The sequence below is a fragment of the Ictalurus punctatus genome, chromosome 15, assembly GCF_001660625.3.
Source record: "Ictalurus punctatus breed USDA103 chromosome 15, Coco_2.0, whole genome shotgun sequence".
Classification (NCBI taxonomy): Eukaryota; Metazoa; Chordata; class Actinopteri; order Siluriformes; family Ictaluridae; genus Ictalurus; species Ictalurus punctatus.
In genome coordinates, this window is record NC_030430.2 from 13,540,465 (window position 1) to 13,563,590 (window position 23,126).

Consider the following 23,126-nt stretch of genomic DNA (forward strand, 5'->3'; position numbering starts at 1 on the left):
TGTTATCTAAAAAGAAAAGAGGGAGACAGGGGATCAGTCAGTGTGGTAATTACCTCCCTTCATATTCTTAGCTACCATGTTGAGTATCATTGAAATATCAATGGAGTAAATGTCACAGGAATGGCATAGATGTGAAAGAGGGAATGAGTGAATAATTAAATTATTGACTGCATGAACGAGAAATAGAGTATTAATATTTGAATGTGATATACAGTGCACCTGCATATATGCTACTCCTTTGCAGAATTTGTCTTTGCATGTAGGGCTGAAATGACATCTACACGTGATATGAAGTCGTTTGAGTAGAATCGGAGTCTCTGAGGTTCTGTCTCAATCTATAAATCATATGCAACCAAAATAAAAGTAAAGGAATAAGCATCAAGCTTAAGGAAAGCCAAATGCCTTTTGTAGCTTTCCAACTTAAGTATCATTAACCTTTTTGATTTGTTTCTGTCTACGTCCTCTTGAATAATTATCTAAGACCCCACTGAAACTATTATAAGGCAATTTGTGGCACTACTCCTTTTGTGCTTAATTTTAATGTATTGTTATGTCTTTCCATTATTAAGTCAGGGGCTACATGACTATTCATTTTAACTAGTCAGTCAACCAGTAATTCAAAGTAGTTGACTAGTCTCTTCCATAGTTAAAACAAAAATGATTCAGGACATCAAATAGGATTAGTATAAGTACTTATTGGATCTCACCCTCAATAAGGATCACACTTGAATGATTCCCAATATTCATTATTCCCTGTAGAAAAAGGTATTAGCACTTATTGTAATGTACAGGAATTGTACATGGTATACATCAGTTAATGGAATCAATAGAAAAAACAGTCAATAGAGTCTAGAACCATAATAAATCAAAGAAAAATTAACAAGGCACAAACTCAATCACTTTCAGTAACCACTTTATCCTTGTTAGAGTTGTGGTGGATCTGGAGCTTATCCCAGCACCACTGGGAATGAGGCAAGAATACAACCTGGATGGTTCACCAGTAAATTGGAGTGCATCACATACATACACAATCATTCACCCCTAGGGGGAATTTATCTCATCCAGTCCAACTACTGGTGTATTTTGGGGAAGAGGGAAGGAACCGGGGAACCTGGAGGAAACCCACACGTACATGGGGAGAACATACACAAAAACTCCCTCAGGTTTGAACCCAGGTCGCTGGAGTATTGAGGCAACACTACCAACTGCACACACTGGCCATGCATAAGACAAGAGCAAAAATCATAAAATGTAACCCAAAACCATACATAGGAAATACTGGCCAGAATCTGAGTTAAAGAAGACAAAAGGACAAAACAAGCTTACAAGACTGAGCAATTAACAAAGACATACACACACACACACATACACATACATTATGATTTAAATTAGAATTGGGTGTTTGTTTCTTTGTTTGTTTTGGTAACTCTATGACGATGTCCCCAGAATGTAGGAGATTTATAAATTGTGGCAGTAATTTGATTAAGGTTAAAATGATCAGGAATGTGTTTCAGAGATACCAGGTAAACCAAAACTGTTTATCTGAACTGTGTTTAATTACAGTATTCCTTAGGGCATGTTTGGTATAATTTTTACCCATATTTCATGGTGACCTATGTGGTGATATCATAAATATCATATAGGTTTAGGAAACAACATTTACAATATATGTAATATCCACACACACACACACACACACACACAAACATGCTGGCACCCCTGGTTTGCATGGGGGACGTTTTTGCTTTTGATCACGCCAACCCATTCTCAGGAATTTAATTAACATATAGTTTCTAATCAGCTGGGGGTCTAAACCACCATAAAACACACTGTTTGATTCCCATTTGGTATCTTGGTCACTTACGTTTCAAGGAGGCTCAGGGGTATAAAAGTATATGCTTGATATAACCAAAAGACTTGGCTTGTAACATCAAGAAAGGGGCTTATAACATCAGAATTGTCTTTTTGACATCAGGCACCTTTGCCATTAATGCTATTACCATCACACATCCTATGTCAGACACTGGTCAACATTTCTATAAGTTACCTTTGTCTCTATTCTATGTATATATTCCTTTGTGATTTTGTTTAATAAAGTCATTTGTTATTGCTATCTTTAAATATTCAGTGGTTCTTCCATAAGAAAGTATGTTACATTAAAAGTGTATGACTGTATTTATATGGTTATTAGAAATATTTTCCTAAGTTAAAGTTGTTGTATGTTAGACACGTTAAAATTGATCTCTGACAATTTACTGTAAAAGGTTAATACTTGCACGTTTAAATGAAACCTCTGACAAGTAAATAGGAAAGGCCTAGGCTTGCACATCAATATAAACCTCTGAGCTAACAAGAATAATTGTTTATCATAGACTATATAAAAGCCTCTGACGGAATGGAATGTCATTTTAATGTTTAGCATGAAACTGTTTTAGGCTAAATATAATCAGAACACTGAGATATTATACTTCCAGCACTTAGTAGAAGATTATCTTTTAGAGTCAGATAATTAAATGGAGTCAGATATATAAATAATAAATTAAAAAATGCATTCAACCTCAGCTGCACCTATTTCCATCTTTGGTCATAGGAGAGCAGTGGGCTAAATAATTAACCCTTAATATTTTAGCCCAAGAAACACGGGAAACCACACACAAAAATAAGGTTGCAGGAAAAAAAAAAAAGATTTTTCATTTAAAGGCTATAACCACAAATAGCAATTTGTTGAACTTTTACAGTTCCTCAACCTCAGCTACTTCACTTGAGTTCATAATTTGGTCACATTTGTCTTATCCAGACTCCATTTAAATATTTCTGGTAAGCTTTCTATCTAATGTGACTGATTAACTGAACTATGTCTTTTCCAAATCAAGGAACCCATTTCATTATCATATTTCTGTTTTCTATCCCATCAGGTAAATGCATTCCTCTCATTTGTTGTTCCCATGGGTCTGATCTCAGTGCTGAATGGAATCATTGCCAGTCAACTTCTGCGTATGTTTCATGAGGCAGCTCAGGACAACCATGTCTGCGTTGTCGGTGGTAATGCCACTATGCTTAGCGTTGCTGTGGAGCCAAACCGTGCCCAGTCATTGCGCCATGGTGTTATGGTGTTGCGTAAGTAACAGTCAAATGTCTATGGAACATACATTATGCTTATGCGATACACTGTAAAAAGCTATATGTGGTATCTCCTTTGAAAAGCTGAGGCAACAATAATTAAATCATCAAACAATGCAAGTCAGTGAAACAGAGTCAGTTTAACAAATGGTTCATTCTTTTATATCTAATAACTGAAATAAGTTGGATTATGTCAATATAAAGTGATATTATTATTATTATTATTATTATTATTATTATTATTATTATTATTATTATTATTATTTATCAGATTACCATTCAACTAGAAACTAGTTAAAATCTTTTGTTGTACCAGTATAAGTTGCGGTTAGAAGAGGCAGGATACAGATGCATAAAATTTGTTTTTTTTTTGTCTTTATTTGCCTTTATTTTTGAGGGCAAAAACTCATGAAACTTAGCAGGGGTCAAGGTACAGGCAAATTACAAATACCATGACAGAAACCTTGTGAGAGTTGTAAAGAAAAACCCAAAAACAAGTCAGTGACATCACCAACAACCTCCACAGGGCAAAGGTGAAGTTATCACAATCTACCGTTCGAAGAAGACTTTGAGAGCAGAAATATAGAGGCCAAACCACTCATCAGCAGTAAGAATCAAAAAACCAGATTGAAATTTACAAATAAATACATATAGTGCTCTAAGCAAAGATATCAGGATGAATCAGACAGGTCCAGGGTAAGAGAGGTAAGCCATGCAGTAGAATGTATTATGATCAGGCACTGGCATTACATTAGGCAACAGGAGTGCAGGTACAGGAAGAGAGAGAGAGACGTTTTTGACTTTTTATGGTTCCTTTAATGTATAAATTTCACTTCTTTATATATTTACATGTTTTAAAATCCCTCAGACCCCCCAGCCTACATCCTCCCACCCAAAAATAGATCCAAAAGCCCCTTCAGTCTTACTGAATACTAATTCCACTTAAAATAAATCCATAAGAAAAGTCCATAGTCCCGGTTTCAAAGAGAGTCAGAGAGTCTTCCTTGCTGCTGATGTCCATTTTCTGAGTCTGTATGTTCTGTGAAGTGAGTGTCATTTTTTGTGCCATTTTGTGCTGACTTAACAAATTTTTCCTTAACGGGGAAGTAGCTGGAGAGTGAAACATTCCTTTTTCCTTTGGTCAGTTGTAAAAAGCGGTTTATTTGTGCTGTGGTGTACAGATCCTCAGGCTGTTGGTGTGGGGTTTCTGAACTGTTAAATAATGCCGATTCATCTGATTCAATCTCTCCATCCTCCATTTGTGTGAGATCTCCTCCTGTAGCACCTGTGCTGCACTCTGCTCCTTCATTCTCCTACATCATGACATTCAATGATTCACTGTCGTTTTTTGTTTTTTTTACCTTAGCACCCTGCTTTTTACTATCTATATGGAACACTGTCCTATAGGTTCATTCTGTACAACATCAAGAAACTCAGACCCTATCTCACCGAACAGGCTACACAACTACTAGTCCAGGCTCTTGTCATATCAAAATTGGACTACTGCAATGCACTATTCAATTCAGTTCAATTCAGTGTTATTTGTATAGCACTTTTTATAATGAACATTGTCTCAAAGCAGCTTTACAGAACCATATAAACACGGTCTACAGATTTTAAATGGGCAAATTTATCCAAATTGAGCAAGCCAGTGGTGACAGTGGCAAGGAAAAACTCCCTAAGATGTTAAGAGGAAGACACCTTGAGAGGAACCATCCTCATCTGGGTAACAACAGATAGTGTAAAAGTAAAGGAAAGTTAGCTATGGTTTAATATGAAGTCTGTTTGGCCTTAGAAGCAACCATAGTCCCAGCAACCACAGTGAGTGTGTCCATGTGGAATTGGAGTAGAAGAGAGTTCCATCCAGAGGTAGGGCATCCGAACGGATCAGGCAGGTCCGGAGGGCAGAAAGGATCAGGATCTCTAGTATCTCCATAAAATCGTGTGTGGCTCGGCACAAGGAGAGAGGGAGAGAAAAGATTGTTAGGACTGTGCTTTGACACTACTCTCAGGCCTCCAAGCTCTCTCAAATTCCTTCAGATGACACAAAATGCAGCAGTACGTCTCGTCTTCAAACAGCCCAAAAGGACCCATGTTGCACCCCTCTTCATCTCCCTCCACTGGCTTCCTGAAGCTGCCCATTTCAAATTCAAGGCCTTGATGCTCACGTGCAAGACCTTGTCTGGAACATCACCCCCCCCACCTCAACACTCTGCTGAAGGCTTACATTCCCTCACGCAATCTGCGATCGATTAATGACTGACGCTTAGTAGTGCCTTCTCGGCGTGGCTCAAGATCTCTTTCCAGAGCCTTCACACTAACTGTCCCTTAGTGGTGGAATGAATGTCCAACCTCAATCCGGACAGCAGAATCTCTCACTATCTTCAAAAAACATATAAAGACCCACCTCTTCCGTGAACACCTAACTAACCCCTAAAATGCCGACCCCACATTATCATAAAAAAATTAATAAATACGTTTTAAAAACCCTACTCTGACACTTACATCGCTGCTCTGCGCACTTTGCTTTCTAGAACACATTAAAAAGATCCTGTAAGGTAGCACTACTTGTATTGTTCTCCACTTGATATATTGCTTTGCTTGTATTTCCTCATTTGTAAATGGCTTTGGATAAAAACATCTGCTAAATGAATAAATGTAAATGTAACACTGCTTCTATACTTTCCATACAAAAAAAACCCAGACAGGCATCTAGCATTCAAAGTTCATCTACAATAGATAAGAAAAAAAAAAGAAAAAAAAACATTTTGGTTCAGCGTAATGTACACTGAATAGCATTCAAGCATGCAACAAACTATTTTTTTTTTTGTAGTGAGAAAGAGAGAGGGAGAGAGAAGAAGAAGAGGAATCACATAAAATAAAAGGATTGTCAGAGATATTACAGTTATTTCTAGTCTCCACAAGGAATATCCAAATATCTTTATTACTCACAACCTATTACTGAAATTACTTATTTGGGCTACTTTCTAACTTTGCCTTGGCTGGCTGCCTATAAAGATACCATTGGGTAAAAAGCCATTTTATCAAATGCAGCAGTAAATGCACTTAGTCTGCTTAAATATGTATAAAGTCTTGTAGAAATCCTGCAATACTACTGGCTGGGCAGCAGATGTAGGCACTTAGGAATAATCTGGCCTATGATATAGGTAGCCCTTGATAATCCAGGGGCAAAGTCAAGGCAGGAAAGGGCAACAGAGATGTCAAGGCCAGACAAAAGAGCTACCTTTAGGGTCAGAAGCTTCTCTGAAGCTGACTCTAAGGTGTCAAATGCGGTGCCTGACAGACCTTCCCGGACCACAGAAGGTCCCAGAAAGGTATGCGTGGTTTGCTGATGACACCACACATAAACCTCGAAGTTAGAGGATGTTGCCCCACAGACAGGGGGCATCAATAGGGGCATGGCTGGCTGAAATGGTGGCCACGTAAGAACTCCAGGACTGTAGCTATTGCACAGTTTACTGGGTCTCACTGGTGTTCCTCACACCATGATAAAAAAAATTGCCATGAATGCATAGTTTTCATGTGAATGGAGCTCTAGCATTTAACATGGTCTCTTCAAACTCAGTTGAGAGGCCAGAATCTATGAACTGGTGCTCCTCAGGGGCCAGAATCACAGTTTTCATAGTTCCGGCCGAGGGTGATAAATCAACCCTCTGGCTTGAGGCGGTAGATCCCTGCGAATGGGAATCTCCTAGGGAATGTCTAACGGGGATATTATCTCCGATAACCAAAATCGAGCAGACCAATTCAGTGCTACTAGCACGATCTTTGCAAACTCTTGCTAGAGCCTGTGGGAGCAGAGCAATCAGGGGAAAAGCATACAGATGTGACCTTGGCTACATGTGTACCATGGCATTTAGTCCTGACCCTTTGTTTTGATGTGGGAGGAGTAGGGGTGAATCACAGCAGGCAGCGTGTTGTCTCCTCTAAGGTAAACATGTCCATTTCCCTTTGGCCAAATCTCCGACATATGGACTCACCCACTTGTGGATGGAGCCTCCAATCCCTGGCCCTCAGCCCATGCCTCTACAGGATGTCTGCCCCCACATTCTGGTTGCCCAGAATGTACATTGCACTCGCTGACAAAACTTTCTCTCTGCCAGAGAAGAATTACTTGAGCCTGCCTGAATGGGGGCATGAACGTAATCCTCCCTCGTGGTTGATATATGAGACCAGCCCTGTATTATCTAACACAGAGGTGGCCTCTCAACTGAGGAGAAGAATTTTACTGCCAGGAGTACGGCCCACACTTCTAGGCCCTCTGGATGAGGGCCACTCCAGAGACTATGAGGGAGGCATCTGGCATTACCATCTTGCAATAAGAGATGCCCCTAGAGAGTGACCCAAGGCTAGAAACTGGGGACAGCTCCATGTTCTCAGAGCACGTAGGCATCACCGCTTGACACTGATTACCGTTCAGTGGATTACCATTCAGTGGAGGCTGAAAGTCAGGGGTTTTAGACACCACTGAATGGTCTCATGTGCAATGGGCTCAATGGTATGACATTGGCTGCTGCTGCCATAAGCCCCAACAGTGTCCTTAGAGACTAAAGGGGATGCCCAGCCCTAAAATTATCTTGCTCAATGTTGATAGGATTGCCTACATGTGTTGGAGATAGACATGCCCTCATCATATTTGAATCCAATATAACCCTTAGAAAAATCGCTCTCGACTGGAGAAGCAACTTTCCCTGAGGTTCAACCTGAGCCCCGGAGCGCAGTCGGTTAGGTAGTTTAGCATACAGATGCCCTGGAGTTGCAAAGGAGCCAGCATGACATCCATGCACTTCGTGAAGTTGCAAGGGGATAAAGCTAGCAAAAGGAAGAACCAATATTGATACACATTGCCTCCAAATGCGAACCACAGGAACTTCCTGTGACTGGACAATGGAATATATGTCTTTTTTAGATCTATCATCACAAAAAAATCTTCAAACTGAATCTGTGGAATGATATGTTTGTCTGATGAGTACAGTTCAGATGATGCAGATCAAAAATTGGACCCACTGCCGCATAGGCTTTGCCAACCAGCACCAAGGTGATCTTTTGCATCCTAGATGGCAAAGCTGGCCCCCCGATTTTGTTGCTATCAATGGAGAGAGGTGGCTTGCAAGTGCCTCCTTCACCTTCTGTATAGCAAAACAGCCATACTGTCTATCCCCCGTGATGGCTGAATAATCCGATGTCATGAGGTTATAAACATGGCTTTCCCCAGAAACATGGGTTTTCCCCAGACACTTCATGGGAAAAAGGAGAGTTTTCTGTGGTGTGAGGGAGCACTCAACTTCTCAATAGCTCCTCAAAGTCAGAAAGGGTGGATTGACTCTCCGTACCGGAGGGAGAAGTCGCTGACCAGAGAGTCGGATCCTGAGGAAATAGCGAGAGAGAGAGAGCAGTGCTCATCTCTGCTTCCTCAGGAATGAGGTTCCGAAACACATCAGCCGGGAGCCACACCATAGCACGCTCCACTCCCATGCCCTTCGCACAAAAAATGTGTCCCTCCCCCTCTGTAATAAAATGCAAGCAATGAGTAACACACTTTCTGAACTCTCTAAAGCTCATCACAGGATAGCAACAGAAAATAAATGTATATATATTCCTTTGAAAATAGAGAGCAGTGATGAGTTTTAGGCATGTCACACAGACAACCAACATGCAGCTTGAGCTGAAGACAAAAGAGTCGATGATATGGTTTACAGGCCCCGTTTTATAATCATGCAACACACGATATGCCACATTAACTGACCACGGCAGGCCTATTAATAGGCGTGATTTTACACAGACTTTGAGGGTGCTTCTCACAACTTGAAGCTCACGCAGCGTTGAATTCCCTTTGAAAGAAAACAGTATTGTTTTAAAGCTGTGAAATGTTGTAACTTTACTTGTGTTTGTTATACATCCAAAAAATAAACATTTAATTTCAGAAGCACCTGCAGTTTTCAAAATTACATATAATATAAAATGCCGAGATTTGACCATGTGAAGGGTTTTCCCAGAATACCACACAAACACACACACATATACACAATTTACATATATAAATCATATGTTGACCTACATAATAAGTTTGATTAATTATTCCTATAAATCTGCAGAAATTATCGGTTTCTGTGGGGTCACTGAATGCCATTGGCTAAGTGCTGTTTAATTTCCTGCAAAAACATTACCCTGACAATCAGAGGTCATAGATTATACTGCCACACAGATTTCCCAGCTTTGCCATCTAGCAGATGCACTGATCCACAGCAATGTAAATCTGAAAGCCAGTGACAGCTTGTAATTACAGGCAATCCATGGAGAAGACTTGCCTTTTTTCTGGGTCAAAAAGTTCTAGAGACGTTTTTATCCTTCTCCATTAATTGAACATTTCCCTAAATTGAATTCAGCTTATATAAAAGCCGAGTAAAAGCCTGAGTTCTTTGATCGGACAAGGTAAGCCAAAGGCTCTCTGGAGAAGTATTTGCTCCCAGAATTGAACTGGTTCCAACGTAGGCACTTACTTAGGGTACTGAAAAGAGATCCCTAAATCTCAGGAAGAGGACATAGTGAAGCTTGATATACACATGTACAGAGTAAAGAAATAGTTTTACGTTTTAAAAGTCTTTCATAGTATGCACCAATGTGCTTCCTTCTCAAATCCCACTAGGGTATTTAATTCAGTACATTAACTATACATATGTTTCAGCTGTCCTTTGAACCTTTGAACTGATTAGCCATTTTAAATATATTTTTCCTAACCGCTATATGCTATGACCAAAGATGTATCGAAAGCAAGTTGAGCAACCTGAAGAGACAGAGAGGGTTTTGGGCTGAAATGGTTACATAGCTCCAAGCTATTTCCAGCACAGAGATGGACATGGACAAAGAAATGAACAACTACACAGGCATACAAGTAAAGCAAAGTGGCAAACACAGAGAGAGAGAGAGAGAGAGAGAGAGAGAGAGAGAGAGCACTGTCTTAAGTCCCTTTCACATGCTAATAAGATTGCTACAAAGCACCACAATCCAATCCATTTAGTTTGAATATCCTTGTTCTATTTTAACAGAAAGCTAATGTATAAGTGATTTATGAATTATTCATGTTATGTTTATCTATTTAATGCCAAGTAACCTACTGAATGAATGTGATTCTGAAGTACACAAATGGACAAGACCAATTTAAATGGTCTTTAAACGCTCAACCACACTGTAATCATTCCTCAAATATTGACACTAATCATACAACATGAAGACACTGATCTCACTATTTTGACATCAGTGTCAATGTAGACACGGTGACTATTGAGCCAAAGGAGAACATAATTATTTTGCATAATCCAATGAGAATGTATTAATATTTAATGCTCAATAGTTGAATTGCTTTGCTTTAGAGGTTGTTCCAGAAATGAGCGTTGAGGAGTTAATTAAGTTTCACCTCTATGACCTCTATGAATTATGCATTTCAATTTAATTACTTAAGTTACTTTTTTCAGTGGATAAATGAGATAAATGAGAGCATCAACAGAGAGATGGAAGCATCACACGTGGAGTTACAGTTCAGTCAATCCCTTTAGATTTCTGTCATGTTAAATGATGACTACATGCTGAAACTGAGCAAATTCAGCAAAGTGGCAAGGGTAGAATTGAACAAAAACATTTGTTTCTTTGCTCTAGCTTGTCATATTAAATGACAAAAGGAAGGTGCATAAGAGTATATTTTGCTTATCAGTTAATAATTACAAATGACTGCAACAGATAGATGATGATTATGGGGTCTAAAAAATACTTATTTTGGTATGAGGTTTTCCTACAACTGAGTGAATTTGAATGCCTACAATGCCACAGCTGTACATGGCTGGAAGTCCAAGAGAAAACATCTAGACATTCATGCTGAATTTCCTTCTGTCCATTAGTTCAAATAAAATAATCACCATGTTGAGATTTTCTTCATTTTTTGGTATTACAACCTGGAACTGTAGTGGACTTATTTGGAATAATATATCATGAAACCCAGCTATTCATAAAGAAACTGTCTATTGTCCCCCAAACACTACTAAATTTCAACAACGGCACTGGATAGGCATGGGGTATGCATGAAAACCTCTCAAAACAAGCTAGCCCTCTTTGTGTCTGGAAATGTAATATCCGTTGGAAAAATAAGCAGAAAAAAAAGAATAAAAGATTACAGTGAGTGTTTGACCTGATCTGGATGTTTATTTGCATGCATTATGCTCTGAGCTATTTGCCTCATAAAAATGGTAAGAGACAGTGAGACAGATTTGTATAGAAAGACACCATTTTTATCAGTGCCAGCACATACTTGGGTTTATTTTTGCATTTGCAGTGAGCCGTTTTTATTATTCTGTGTTATTAGGCTGCGTGAACTAGTTCTGATGAGGAATGTAGATATGTTTTAAGAGCTGTAGAAAGCACAATGAACTTGATGTAAGATGCACTTAGAAGAGTTTATTAGTAGTAGTAGTAGTAGTGGTAGTAGTAGTAGTATGAGCTAATACATAAAATGTATATTTAATATGGCTCTGATGTTCTTTAAAGAAAGGATTTAGTGCCCAATATAGAAGGTCAGATATGTTGGAGTGTTCTTAATTGAATTTCATATGACATTTTCAAAATCAGTATTCTGAATCATATTCTGAATATGTACATTGAAAATATGGACAGTATTTTAAAAGGTGCTGTATGAGATGGAAAAAAGTCATATGTGCAACAGTATATGTACAAAAGATTATGTTCTGAAAAATACCCAAAGATGAACAGTGAAAAGATGTGTGTATGCAGTGAGTACTGTGTACTGAAAAAATAATATGTGAAAAAAATGGGGGGGGGGGGGGGGGGGTATGTATTATATAATTAATAAATATGTACAGTATACTATACTGTTTATGTATACTAATATGTAAATTGTACATATAGTATCAGTGTAAATAATGTGTCATTGGACAATGTAACATTACTTGTCACATTAGCCATAGCTATTGATCTGGATATATGACATGTTATATATCTAAAGGAGGCAGTCAAGACAGGTGAAAGTATCATGACATGTGTAGACTTGCTTTGTCTCTCAAGGTCAAATAGCACATGAGGCTTAATATGAGCCTTCTGCTGTATTTACTTCACATTCGCAGTGGATGTAATTTGCAGTATTATGTTGCTAATCCCAGGATTCTCATAATCTTTTTAACCCAGAATTGTATTCATACTGTAGGTGAGGAATATCCTGACTAAATATTCCATTATGAACCACATACACATCCTGTGCCACATACACAACCAAAAGAACAAATAAAAATTTATCAGTCCAAATCATGAATATAAACATTGCAGAAAGGCCATGATATTTATATTTTCATTATTTAGCAGATGATTCACAGAAACAGGAAAAACAGCATGATGTCTCTGTTTTTGGAGTTGATTTAAAATAACAGTCTGGACATCATTATTATGATCTCCATTAGCCCTATGAAGCAAAAGTATTTGCTTTGCATAAAACATTGGCCATAAAGAAATGCATGAGATGAGCATGCCATTCAGGTAGCTAGGATAGGCAAATAGATGCAGTGCCATTAAATTAATTTACCATTCCTGATGATGATAATTTTTTCAGCAATAAGAATATACATAATGAGTGTTTCACATGTGCCAGCAAAGTTCTATAATAAATAATAACTAACTTTGTTTAAACGTACATTTTTCTTTCTAGGAGCTGTAGTTATTGCTTTTGTGGTCTGCTGGCTGCCCTATCATGCCCGTCGACTGATGTACTGTTATGTGAATGACTGGACTGAGTGAGTATTTTATGGCTCCGCACTGAACATTTTGTTTGAAAATTTACATCATAAACATCTTGAAGGACTGCCGAGTTATCAGGACTGCTGATTGTATCAGCAATGAAAACCATAACTACATGATCAGATATATGGAGCAGATATGAGCATGTTTACTTTTAAAGCCCTTCTTAAGGTCAGGGGTTGTTTGTAACAGTCTATGTCGCAAGGAATGGATTCTTTATGACTTAGGGTTAAACCAAAAAGTGCCCTGAGGCATCTTCAAAACAAATAGAATCAGCAGGGCCCAACCAGAAAATCTCTTATACAGCAGGGGGTTATTTACTTTCATAGTCACACATAGATACAGTGTTTTTCTCTGAACACCAAACATGCACTAAGCTATATTCATCTATTGTATAATGCCTCATGAGTTCATTACAGGCCTCCACATACATGGGTTTAGGACGCTCATCTATTTCTCCAGAAGATGACAGCCTCAGGGCTGTGAATCATCTGCTTTCTGGCATTTCTGTGACAGGCACTGTGAGCTCTGAATGAATTGAAGGGTAGCTAACAGGTGTATGTTAGTTTTAGTTTTACAGTATTTTAGGAGCTGGAATATAATTCCTGAATGCTGTTTAGGGTTTCCGCTCATCCATTACTGGAGTGTTCCACTGAAGACAGCTTGGGCATGAGAGCAAGCTATACATCACATCACCTCCTCCCGCTGCACACTAATGTGGATCATTTGGTGGATCCAAGCAAAATTACTGGTTTTAATCAATGTCAGCACATACTTGGATTTATTTTGACATTTTCAGTGAGCAGTTTTTATTTTCCTCTGTGTTATTAGACTGAGTGAACTAGTTCTGATGTAGAGATGTTTTCAGAGAAAGCACAATGAGTTTGATTTAAGACGGGCCATAAATTTCTAATGCCTAAAGTATATTTAGTATGGGTCAGAAGTTCTTTAAAGTACAAGATGTTAGAGTGCCATTGTACTTTAATCTCATTTGGATTTTTTAAAACCAGTCTCTCTTTAGAATAAAATGAATTGGAGTCTGGCTGTTTCATTCATCCAACTCAAAACAGCAGATACATCTATTAGAAGCTCATTTGGCACAACTATGCTGTGATGTACAAGACACTAGAGAGAAGAGACAGATTTTTGTCTGAATGCAAACTCAGCCAGTTTGAAAATAAGGCTAGAGATCTATGTTTGTCTATATTTGTGGTAGCATGCACCAAAAGTGCATGTGCACTTGTGCACAAGTGCATGTTGCCTCAGCACCACAACTGCTGAGGCAAGTTAAGGTGTAGGACATTGAAAAAAATATATAGGACACAGCCAGGAAAATTCGGTTTGAAAAAATGCATCTTCATGAATCCAAGGCTCAGTTGCCTAATCCTATTCCCAAATAGCGCAGATGCTGAACTTGCATTTTTTTGTAAACTGAATTTGATTTTTTGAATCTGAGCAAGTACAGTTTATAACTGAAGTTTTTTTATCAAAATTTGTGAAAGCTGGAAAATGACAGAAAAAAAATCCTATATGCAGTCTTTTCTTAATATCCATGGTTTTATTATACTGACTGAGTGTGTTTGAGTGTGATTTTCACTGGAGATGGAAAAATAAAGCTTACAAAAATTTAAACCAGTGATGTTCCAAATTGTTATAAATGTTGTTCTTGGATATTCTTGACAAATGTTTTAGGTTTACCAATGAAAAACTTTAATAGTACATGAACAGTAATGGCACAAACACATTTATGTGTAGATTAATCAGAGTAATTGTCTGTCTGTTTCTCTCATTCGCTGTGTCATAGCACTCTCTTTGACTTCTACCACTATTTCTACATGGTCACCAACGTGCTGTTCTATGTGAGCTCAGCAATCAACCCTGTCCTGTACAACCTCGTCTCAACAAACTACCGCCAGATCTTTTTCTCCACTATGCACAATTTCTGTCTGCCATGTCGACGTAAGAAGCAAAAACGCATGCTCACCAGGCACTCAGTCAGCATCTGCAGTAACCATACTTTCTCTACCAATGTCATTAAAGAGACTGTCTACTGATCAATGGCAAAAGCCCATCTAAAAGTGAGTGTTCTCAATGGGAGAGCCTTAGTGGCTAGAAGAAAGAGCCAAGAATGTTGGCTAGCAGCATTGTTGCAGAACTAAACATACACATGATAAGATAACTTGACATGTATTGATAGTTCAGTTTTAAAAACATTGTGCAAATACTGTGTGTACTGTACACTATACTGCATAACTGTAAAATATTTGTACGATGTAAAATAACATCCAGTTCTATATATGTTTTAATTCCAAGACACAAAAGCTTGCTGTGCAACAAAAAAAGGGGAGGGGGCATTTAGTACTGTATATTTATACTGTTTATTCTTAATTTTTTGTCCCTATTTCTTCTAGAAGATTTGTGGAAGCATTATATAGAAGTTGAAAAAGATCCTTGAAATTTGCTCTGGCCACTGTGTGGAGTTATTGTCTCACTCTAAAAACATTTAAAATGGCCCATTAGAAATCACATCCCAAAGCACATTTAAAGCAGACTAAATATGTTTTTAAAACAACATGGTTAATAATGCGGCACTGAGACTTTAAACTGAGAACATCTAACAAAGGAAAATCCTACAGTTCCAGTGACTTTACTGCAGCCACATTTCAGCTGACTCAATTCTAGGCAATTCTGTGTGGCTCAATGCTCTGTTGCTTTGTGACAGGGAAAAAAAGAGAATTAAGGACAATAAAGATATTCCTCAGCAGTTCAGCTGTTGGTCACTTAAAATCCATGGTGTGACAGGTAGATTATTGTGGACATCATATTTTAACTTAATGTCCTCCTTTATTGAATCTGTGCTATGCACAGGGAATGCTGCAGAGAGCAGTGTAACAAGTCTCTGTTGCAACATGTTTATTAAATATTAACCTAAAATAATATGGAATTATTCCAGTAATGGACAAAAGTGACATGTGTGGCAAAGAAGGGAGCTATCATTAAAATGGAAACATGGTCTGTCTAGGGCATGTTTTATGTTAGAATTAGAGTGTACAATGAATGAGGCAAGGTGAGAGGCCTTGATGTGGACAAAGTACAAGGCAAGAGACAGAGATTGACACTGTGATAAGTCAAATATTGTTCCTTGTTTAAGTACTGATAGATTAGAAAAAAGAAGGAAAAGTATCAGTAGGATATGAGAGCATGCTTCGTGTGTGTGTGTTTGTGTGTTTGGCTTTGTACTGAAAGTATCACTGTGTCTGTTTGTCTCTTATGGTGGCCAAGAAGTGCAAAACAAATCACAAATACAAGAACAAAATAACAAATCCAAAAACAAAACAACAAATTATAAACACAAGGGCAAATCTAAAAACAAATTAACAAGTCAAAAAACACAACGACAAATGCGGAAAGTCAAAGTCAGAAAACATAAGGACAAATCCATAGCGAAACTTTAAATAAAACTTTATGGACAAAAAATGGCTTAAAGTAAACACAGGAGTTCACTAATGTACAAGAAACAAAGTTGTTTACAACTTCTTACTTCCTGTATATCTTGATAAACAGATGTGTCGTCCAATCAGCGGTAAGTAATCCATTCGCAAAATATACAGTATCTCACAAAAGTGAGTACACCCCTCACATTTTTGTAAATATTTGATTATCTTTTTTCATATGACAACACTGAAGAAATGACACTTTGCTACAATGTAAAGTAGTGAGTGTACAGCTTGTGTAACAGTGTAAATTTGCTGTTCCCTCAAAATAACTCAACACACAGCCATTAATGTATAAACCGCTGGCAACAAAAGTGAGTACACCCCTAAGTGAAAATGTCAAAATTGGGCCCAATTAGCAATTTTCCCTCCCCGGTGTCGTGTGACTTGTTAGTGTTACAAGGTCTCAGGTGTGAATGGGGAGCAGGTGTGTTAAATTTGGCATCATCGCTCTCACACTCCCTCATACTGGTCACTGGAAGTTCAACATGGCACCTCATGGCCAAGAACTCTCTGAGGATCTGAAAAAAAGAATTGTTGCTCTACATAAAGATGACCTAAGCTATAAGAAGATTACCAAGACCCTGGCACTGAGCTGCAGCACGGTGGCCAAGACCATACAGTGGTTTAACAGGACAGGTTCCATTCAGAACAGGCTTCGCCATGGTCGACCAAAGACGTTGAGTGCACGATTTCAGTGTCATATCCAGAGGTTGTGTTTGGGAAATAGATGTTTGAGTGCCGCCAGCTTTGCTGCAGAGGTTGAAGGGGTGGGGGGTCAGCCTGTCAGTGCTCAGACCATATGCCACACACTGCATCAAATTGGTCTGCATGGCTATCGTCCCAGAAGGAAGCCTCTTTTAAAGATGATGCACAAGAAAGCTCGCAAACAGTTTGCTGAAGACAAGCAGACTAAGGACATGGATTACTGGAACCATGTCCTGTGGTCTGATGAGACCAATATACACTTATTTGGTTCAGATGGTGTCAGGTGTGTGTGGCGGCAACCAGGTGAGGAGTACAAAGACAAGTGTGTCTTGCCTACAGTCAAGCATGGTGGTGGGAGTGTCATGGTCTGGGGCTGTATGAGTGCTGCCGGCACTGGGGAGCTACAGTTCATTGAGGGAACCATGAAAGCCAGCATGTACTGTGACATACTGAAGCAGAGCATGATCCCCTCCCTTCGGAGACTGAGCCGCAGGGCAGTTTTCCAGCGTGATACCGACCCCTAACACACCTCCAAGACGACCACTGCCTTGCTAAAGAAGCTGAGGGTGAAGGTAACCCTATTGAGCATCTGTGGGGCATCCTCAAACGGAAGGTGGAGGAGCACAAGGTCTCTAATATCCACCAGCTCCATGATGTCAACATGGAGGAGTGGAAGAGGACTCCATTGGCAACCTGTGAAGCTCTGGTGAACTCCATGCCCAAGAGGGTTAAGGCAGTGCTAGAAAATAATGGTGGCTACACAAAATATTGACACTTTGGGCCCAATTTGAACATTTTCACTTAGGGGTGTACCCACTTTTGTCGCCAGCAGTTTAGACATTAATGGCTGTGTGTTGAGTTATTTTGAGGGGACAGCAAATTTACACTGTTACACAAGCTGTACACTCACTACTTTACATTGTAGCAAAGTGTCATTCCTTCATTGTTGTCACATGAAAAGACATAATCAAATATTTACAAAAATGTGAGGGGTGTATTCACATTTGTGAGATACTATACCTACCTTTTCCATTTTGTCCGATGTGTCATTGTTTTTTCCGACTTGTTAATTTGTTTTCGGATTTGTCCTTGTGTTTTCTGCCTTGTTATTTTGTTTTTAGGTTTGCCATTGTGTTTATAATTTATTGTTTTGTTTTGCGGTTTGTTAATTTGTTTTCAGATTTGTTATTCTGTTTTCATATTTGTGATTTGTTTTGCACTGAATGTGAACGAAGCATAATAATGTTTATTAAAATTTGTTACTTCATTGAGATATGAGCAAGATGCAGTGGTTTAAAAAAAAACTTTTAAATGACCTCCCTGGCTAGTCACATTTGTGCTGTGAGAACTGCATTTCCTTTACAAGTATGCACTGACTTGCATGTTCTTTTTTCCTTCACACTAAGATAATCACAGTGCAATCACCTGTTGCTTAACAACTTGTAGTAAACTACTAGGCACTGTTTTGACGTGCATGTTGTACAGTTTCTTATGTGAAATTCATTAGCATAACAAACCAATAGATCCATCAGTGTATTTGCTTAAACTTTATTTAAGGATAATGTTTATAGTGCTATGTGACACTTGCATAACACCCTAATGGCAACAGAGCAAACCTACATATATGTTAAAAAGCGATTATTCCCATAGGCAATTGGTGTCATAAAGATTGCTTTAGTTTCTGAACAAATCGAGTAATGTAGATTTTCAGTTTTCATTTTCTGGACTGACATCATGACAACTGACTCTGTGGCTCAGTGTACTTCTGGTATATCATATGAGTCATAAATATCTTCAATTTTAACAGGGGTGTGTAGACTTTTTTATATCCACTGTAATAATCCTCTTGAATTTAGATATGTTTAAGGTCTTTTATATAATTGTTGTTCTGCTATACTGCACACAGTGATTGGCATTGCAGAGTGAAATCATTAGTGCTTTTACTTGTGCTAATTAAATGTCATTCTAGAGATCAGATCCATTAGATCAGGCAGATAAAGCTAATCTTATTAATTGATTGAAATTTCCATCCAAAGGCAGGCAATGATTTAACATTATCTAAACTGTATACTAATAGTTAAGTTCTGGAAGGCAAATGTAATGCATTTCTGTTTATGCAACCAGCAACTTTGTACATGGATGGTGATAGCAAATCAGTGCAATAGAGAAAACATTTTATAACATATTTCATATTTAGAGAATTATTTGGAGTAGCAAGGTAATTGTAATATAAAATATCCAAGCAGGAATGTAAAGATCACATAAGAATGGTGTTACATCCCCTGTACAGTTGCAGAGACTTGTAGAATCCGTGCCCTCTGAGGGACACTGAAGCTGTCCATGTTGTTGTTGTTTTCATCTATTTTGTCACCTGAATACACCTCTCTATTGCCAGGAAATGCAACTGAACCAGAACTGTTAAAGAAAGTGATCATTCATTCTGTGTTTTTACTGGGTCCTTAACATGTCCTTCAGAAAACTATACATTTGTGTAGAACAATGCATTTCAACTAAATTTATTGAAGACTAAATTTAGTGTACCCAGTGGGGACATTAAAAGAAGTATTTCCTATATTGTAAATACCTGGTTACCTGGTTCTTTTTTTTTTCCTTTTTTTTTTTGTTGTTGTTGTTCTTAACTTGGTCTTGGTAAATACTATCTTTTCACACTAAAATCATTAATTAGTTCTGTGGTGTTTATGCCGCATGCTTGCTTGGTTTATAGCTAGAACCTGTCTGGAATGTCAGTGAAATGTAATTAAACTGTTTTGGTATTTGCATCACCCAAAATTTTTACTAAATACTTTAAAGTGAGTACCACACACTTACAGGGGAATATAGGAAACTGTAAAATCACTTCCAAGAACCTACCTAAGTTGTAAAAGTGGAGAACCTCAGCTTTTCTTCAAATGTTGTTCCAAACTGTAAAAGTTTATTTTAGGGAATAACACATTAGGTGTTAATTAAGGTTGTGTATTTCCTTTAATAAATCTGTAATAAAAGCACTTGTAAAAGGTTTGTTCACTGTTCATTAGTCTTTATTCATAAAGACCGGTATTGCTTGTAGGCGAAAGACTAATAATTGCATTATTAGTTGTGATAAAGCACAATTAACATGTTTTAAGGCCTTGTTATGCAAAATATTGAACATGAATTAATAACCTAAATTCACATATTATTAGTTCATAATTGTCCATGTTGTACCTTTATGTTCTAGGTAGTGGATGCATATACAATACATTCACTATCAACTAGACAGGGCCATGGAAAAATCAGTGAGGCAGATGGTAAACAAAGCAGGCTAAATTTTAGTCTGAAAATATTTCAGACTAGAGGAAGCCACTTTTATAGTCAACTGCACATTGTTAAAGACTACACTGGAAAAAAGACTTTTTTCTTTTGCTTTATGGGAACATTATGACTTTGTATGATGTGTAGAGGTGTGCACAAGCCTGTTTTTCAAACCCACTCCCACCCACACCCAAAGGAATTCTTACCACAGTTGTTTTAGTCATCTTTTAATGATAAATAAACTTCAAATAAAGTCTTTGCTCTGTGCCATGGTGAATTCCGTTGACACCAGCGCTGTGTGAAACAGCACAAGTGCCACCGGTTGCATATCACTATCCAATACCACTTGGGCCATGACTGAGGGTGGCTGTCACAGCTAGTTTAGAGAATAAGATTATGCTTCAGAAATGCATCCTGTTGGAAACTAACTAATCAAAATTACAGCTAAATATTCATTTTAAGAGAAATCTATTTTTTTATTATAATATAAATGAATTAGGCTGTTAAATTGATATATTTAAAATTATTTTAAAATTATGTAAGAAAAAAGTGAAGTTGGTGTATACTAGAGATACTACCAATACTAAATTTCTCAGCCGATACCGATAACCGATTATTCAGTGATATTGGCCGATACCGATAGTTTGGTGGTTCTACCTTTTATACCTTCTTTTAAATTAATAATAATTAATTCCACAATTCTGAAAGAAATGCAAATAAAAACTTTATTCCCCCCATTTCATCAAGGTTCATCACAGTAACTGGTCTCATAAACAGAAAACACATTACTTAAATTTACATTAACACATTAACAAAATTATGAAGATTAAAGTAAGATTTCTTAACTTATTGAATGTTATTAATTCATATTAACAAAATTAACTGACTGAATTCTAAAAACCTCTTCTTAGGCTCATATTCACTCACAGCAAACAAAAGCATTTCTACTTCATCACTGAACATCAAACTGGTAATATATAATATAAACTTTTTTATATATTAACATTAACTGGATATGAAATATACTACTCTACAAATATATTTTTCTGTGCAGTATATACTTTTTGTCAACTCATCTACATTTAAATCTTTCACCAGTGTACTGGCACTTTAATTCAGCGCGAGCAGCTCGAGCAGCGCGGCAAAAAAAAGCTGTGGCTGGACTCATTATCGTGTAGCAGACTCACAATGACTTTATTGTCTACAAATTTCAATATGTCCTATTCTTATGCTTACTTTGGCACACGTTTGTACCGGGGTAATGACAGCCTGCTTCCATAGGTTAGGTACGCATTGTAGATATAGAGACATATTAAAAATATCATAGAAGATAGAACTTAATTGCCTTGCACAAGATTTCAGTGATTTATATTGTCGGGACCAGATATTGTCGGGACTAGGGTTCTTATTTATCTTTAGAGAAAGGAAGGATTTTTCAACTTCTCTCTGTTTCAGGGCAGAGTGGTGGGTATCTTTAAGTTTACATCTAAATCCCTCAAATTCATTCTTAAAATCAAACGGTAAATGGTACACCTATATAGCACTTTTATCCAAAGTGCTTTACACTGTGTCTCATTCACCCATTCACACACCAGTGGTTGCAGAGCTGCCATGCAAGGCACTAACTTGCCATCAGGAGTTCAGTGTCTTGCCCAAGGTCACTTTGGCATGTGGAGTCATGTGGGCCGGGAATCGACCCGCCAACCCTACGATTAGTGGATAAGTGGACAACCCGCTCAACCACCTGAGCCACGGCCGCCCCATAGTGTACGAGGTAAAATTTATGAAGAGCATTGGCAAATTCAATATTTGACCTGAAACCATCCATCCAATGTCAGATTTGTTCTTGCTTTGCTGTATACCTATGATTGTTTTCATGCCAGACCAGGTGGAGGCAAGGTTCCTCTGAGCCAGTTTGCTCTGTACTTTAGTTTTATACTTTTGTTTAGCGCTTAGAATTTCCTCTTTAACCTCCCTTTTGGCTGCATCTTCTTCAGAAGCCCCTCCTTGACTTAAGAGCAGCTTCTTTCTTCTGTCTGTAACAGACTGCTTTTGACATCCAAGGCTTGTTATTAGGGTAAGCCTTAATCTTTTTGGTAGTAATAATCATACTCTCACAAAAATTAACATTAGAACATACTACATCAGTGAGTTCATCAATGTCCTTGCAAGACTCTTTGAACATCTCCCAGTCAAAGCAGCCCTGGAGACAAGCATGGATTCTTCAGACCAGATTGTAACCTCTTTGGTCTGGATTTTTATCTTTCTTAAGGACAGTTTTATATGTAGGGAGAAGAAGCACACAGTTATGGTAAGCAGAACCTAAGGGAGGCACGGGTACTGATTTATATGCTTCTTTAACTGTCCCATAGCAGAGGTCTAATGTCTAATTCTGCCTGGTAGTACAAGTTACATATTGATAAAAGTTTGGCAAAGACATTTTTAGGGATAAATGATTCAAATGTCCAAGAATAAAATTTGGTGCTTCAAGTGAAATGGACTAGAGTTTTTGCAAAAATTAAATAAAGTGCTCATGGCAGTGGCAGGGTTTGCTTTAACGTGAGTACACACATTCACAGGGTAAATAGAATGGATGGATCAACACCAATAGAAGTTCAATGTCAGGCAAACAGAGCCTTTCTCTGACGGTCACAGACTCAGAGATACAATAACGCTCATTAACATAGAGGCACACGCCCC

At 38.0% G+C, this 23,126-nt stretch overlaps 1 protein-coding gene across 1 annotated transcript in view; it reads left to right on the forward strand.

Annotated features, from left to right (window-relative positions):
* ntsr1 (neurotensin receptor 1 (high affinity)) overlaps positions 1–15,061 on the forward strand; it is a 28,432-nt gene extending 13,371 nt beyond the window's left edge. Inside the window, exons 2-4 of the mRNA XM_017486554.3 lie at positions 2,916–3,117; positions 12,845–12,929; positions 14,738–15,061. Coding sequence (XP_017342043.1) covers positions 2,916–3,117; positions 12,845–12,929; positions 14,738–14,987 — 537 coding nt within the window. The 3' untranslated portion in view covers positions 14,988–15,061. The remainder of the gene's footprint in view (positions 1–2,915; positions 3,118–12,844; positions 12,930–14,737) is intronic.
* Positions 15,062–23,126: the final 8,065 nt, after the last annotated feature.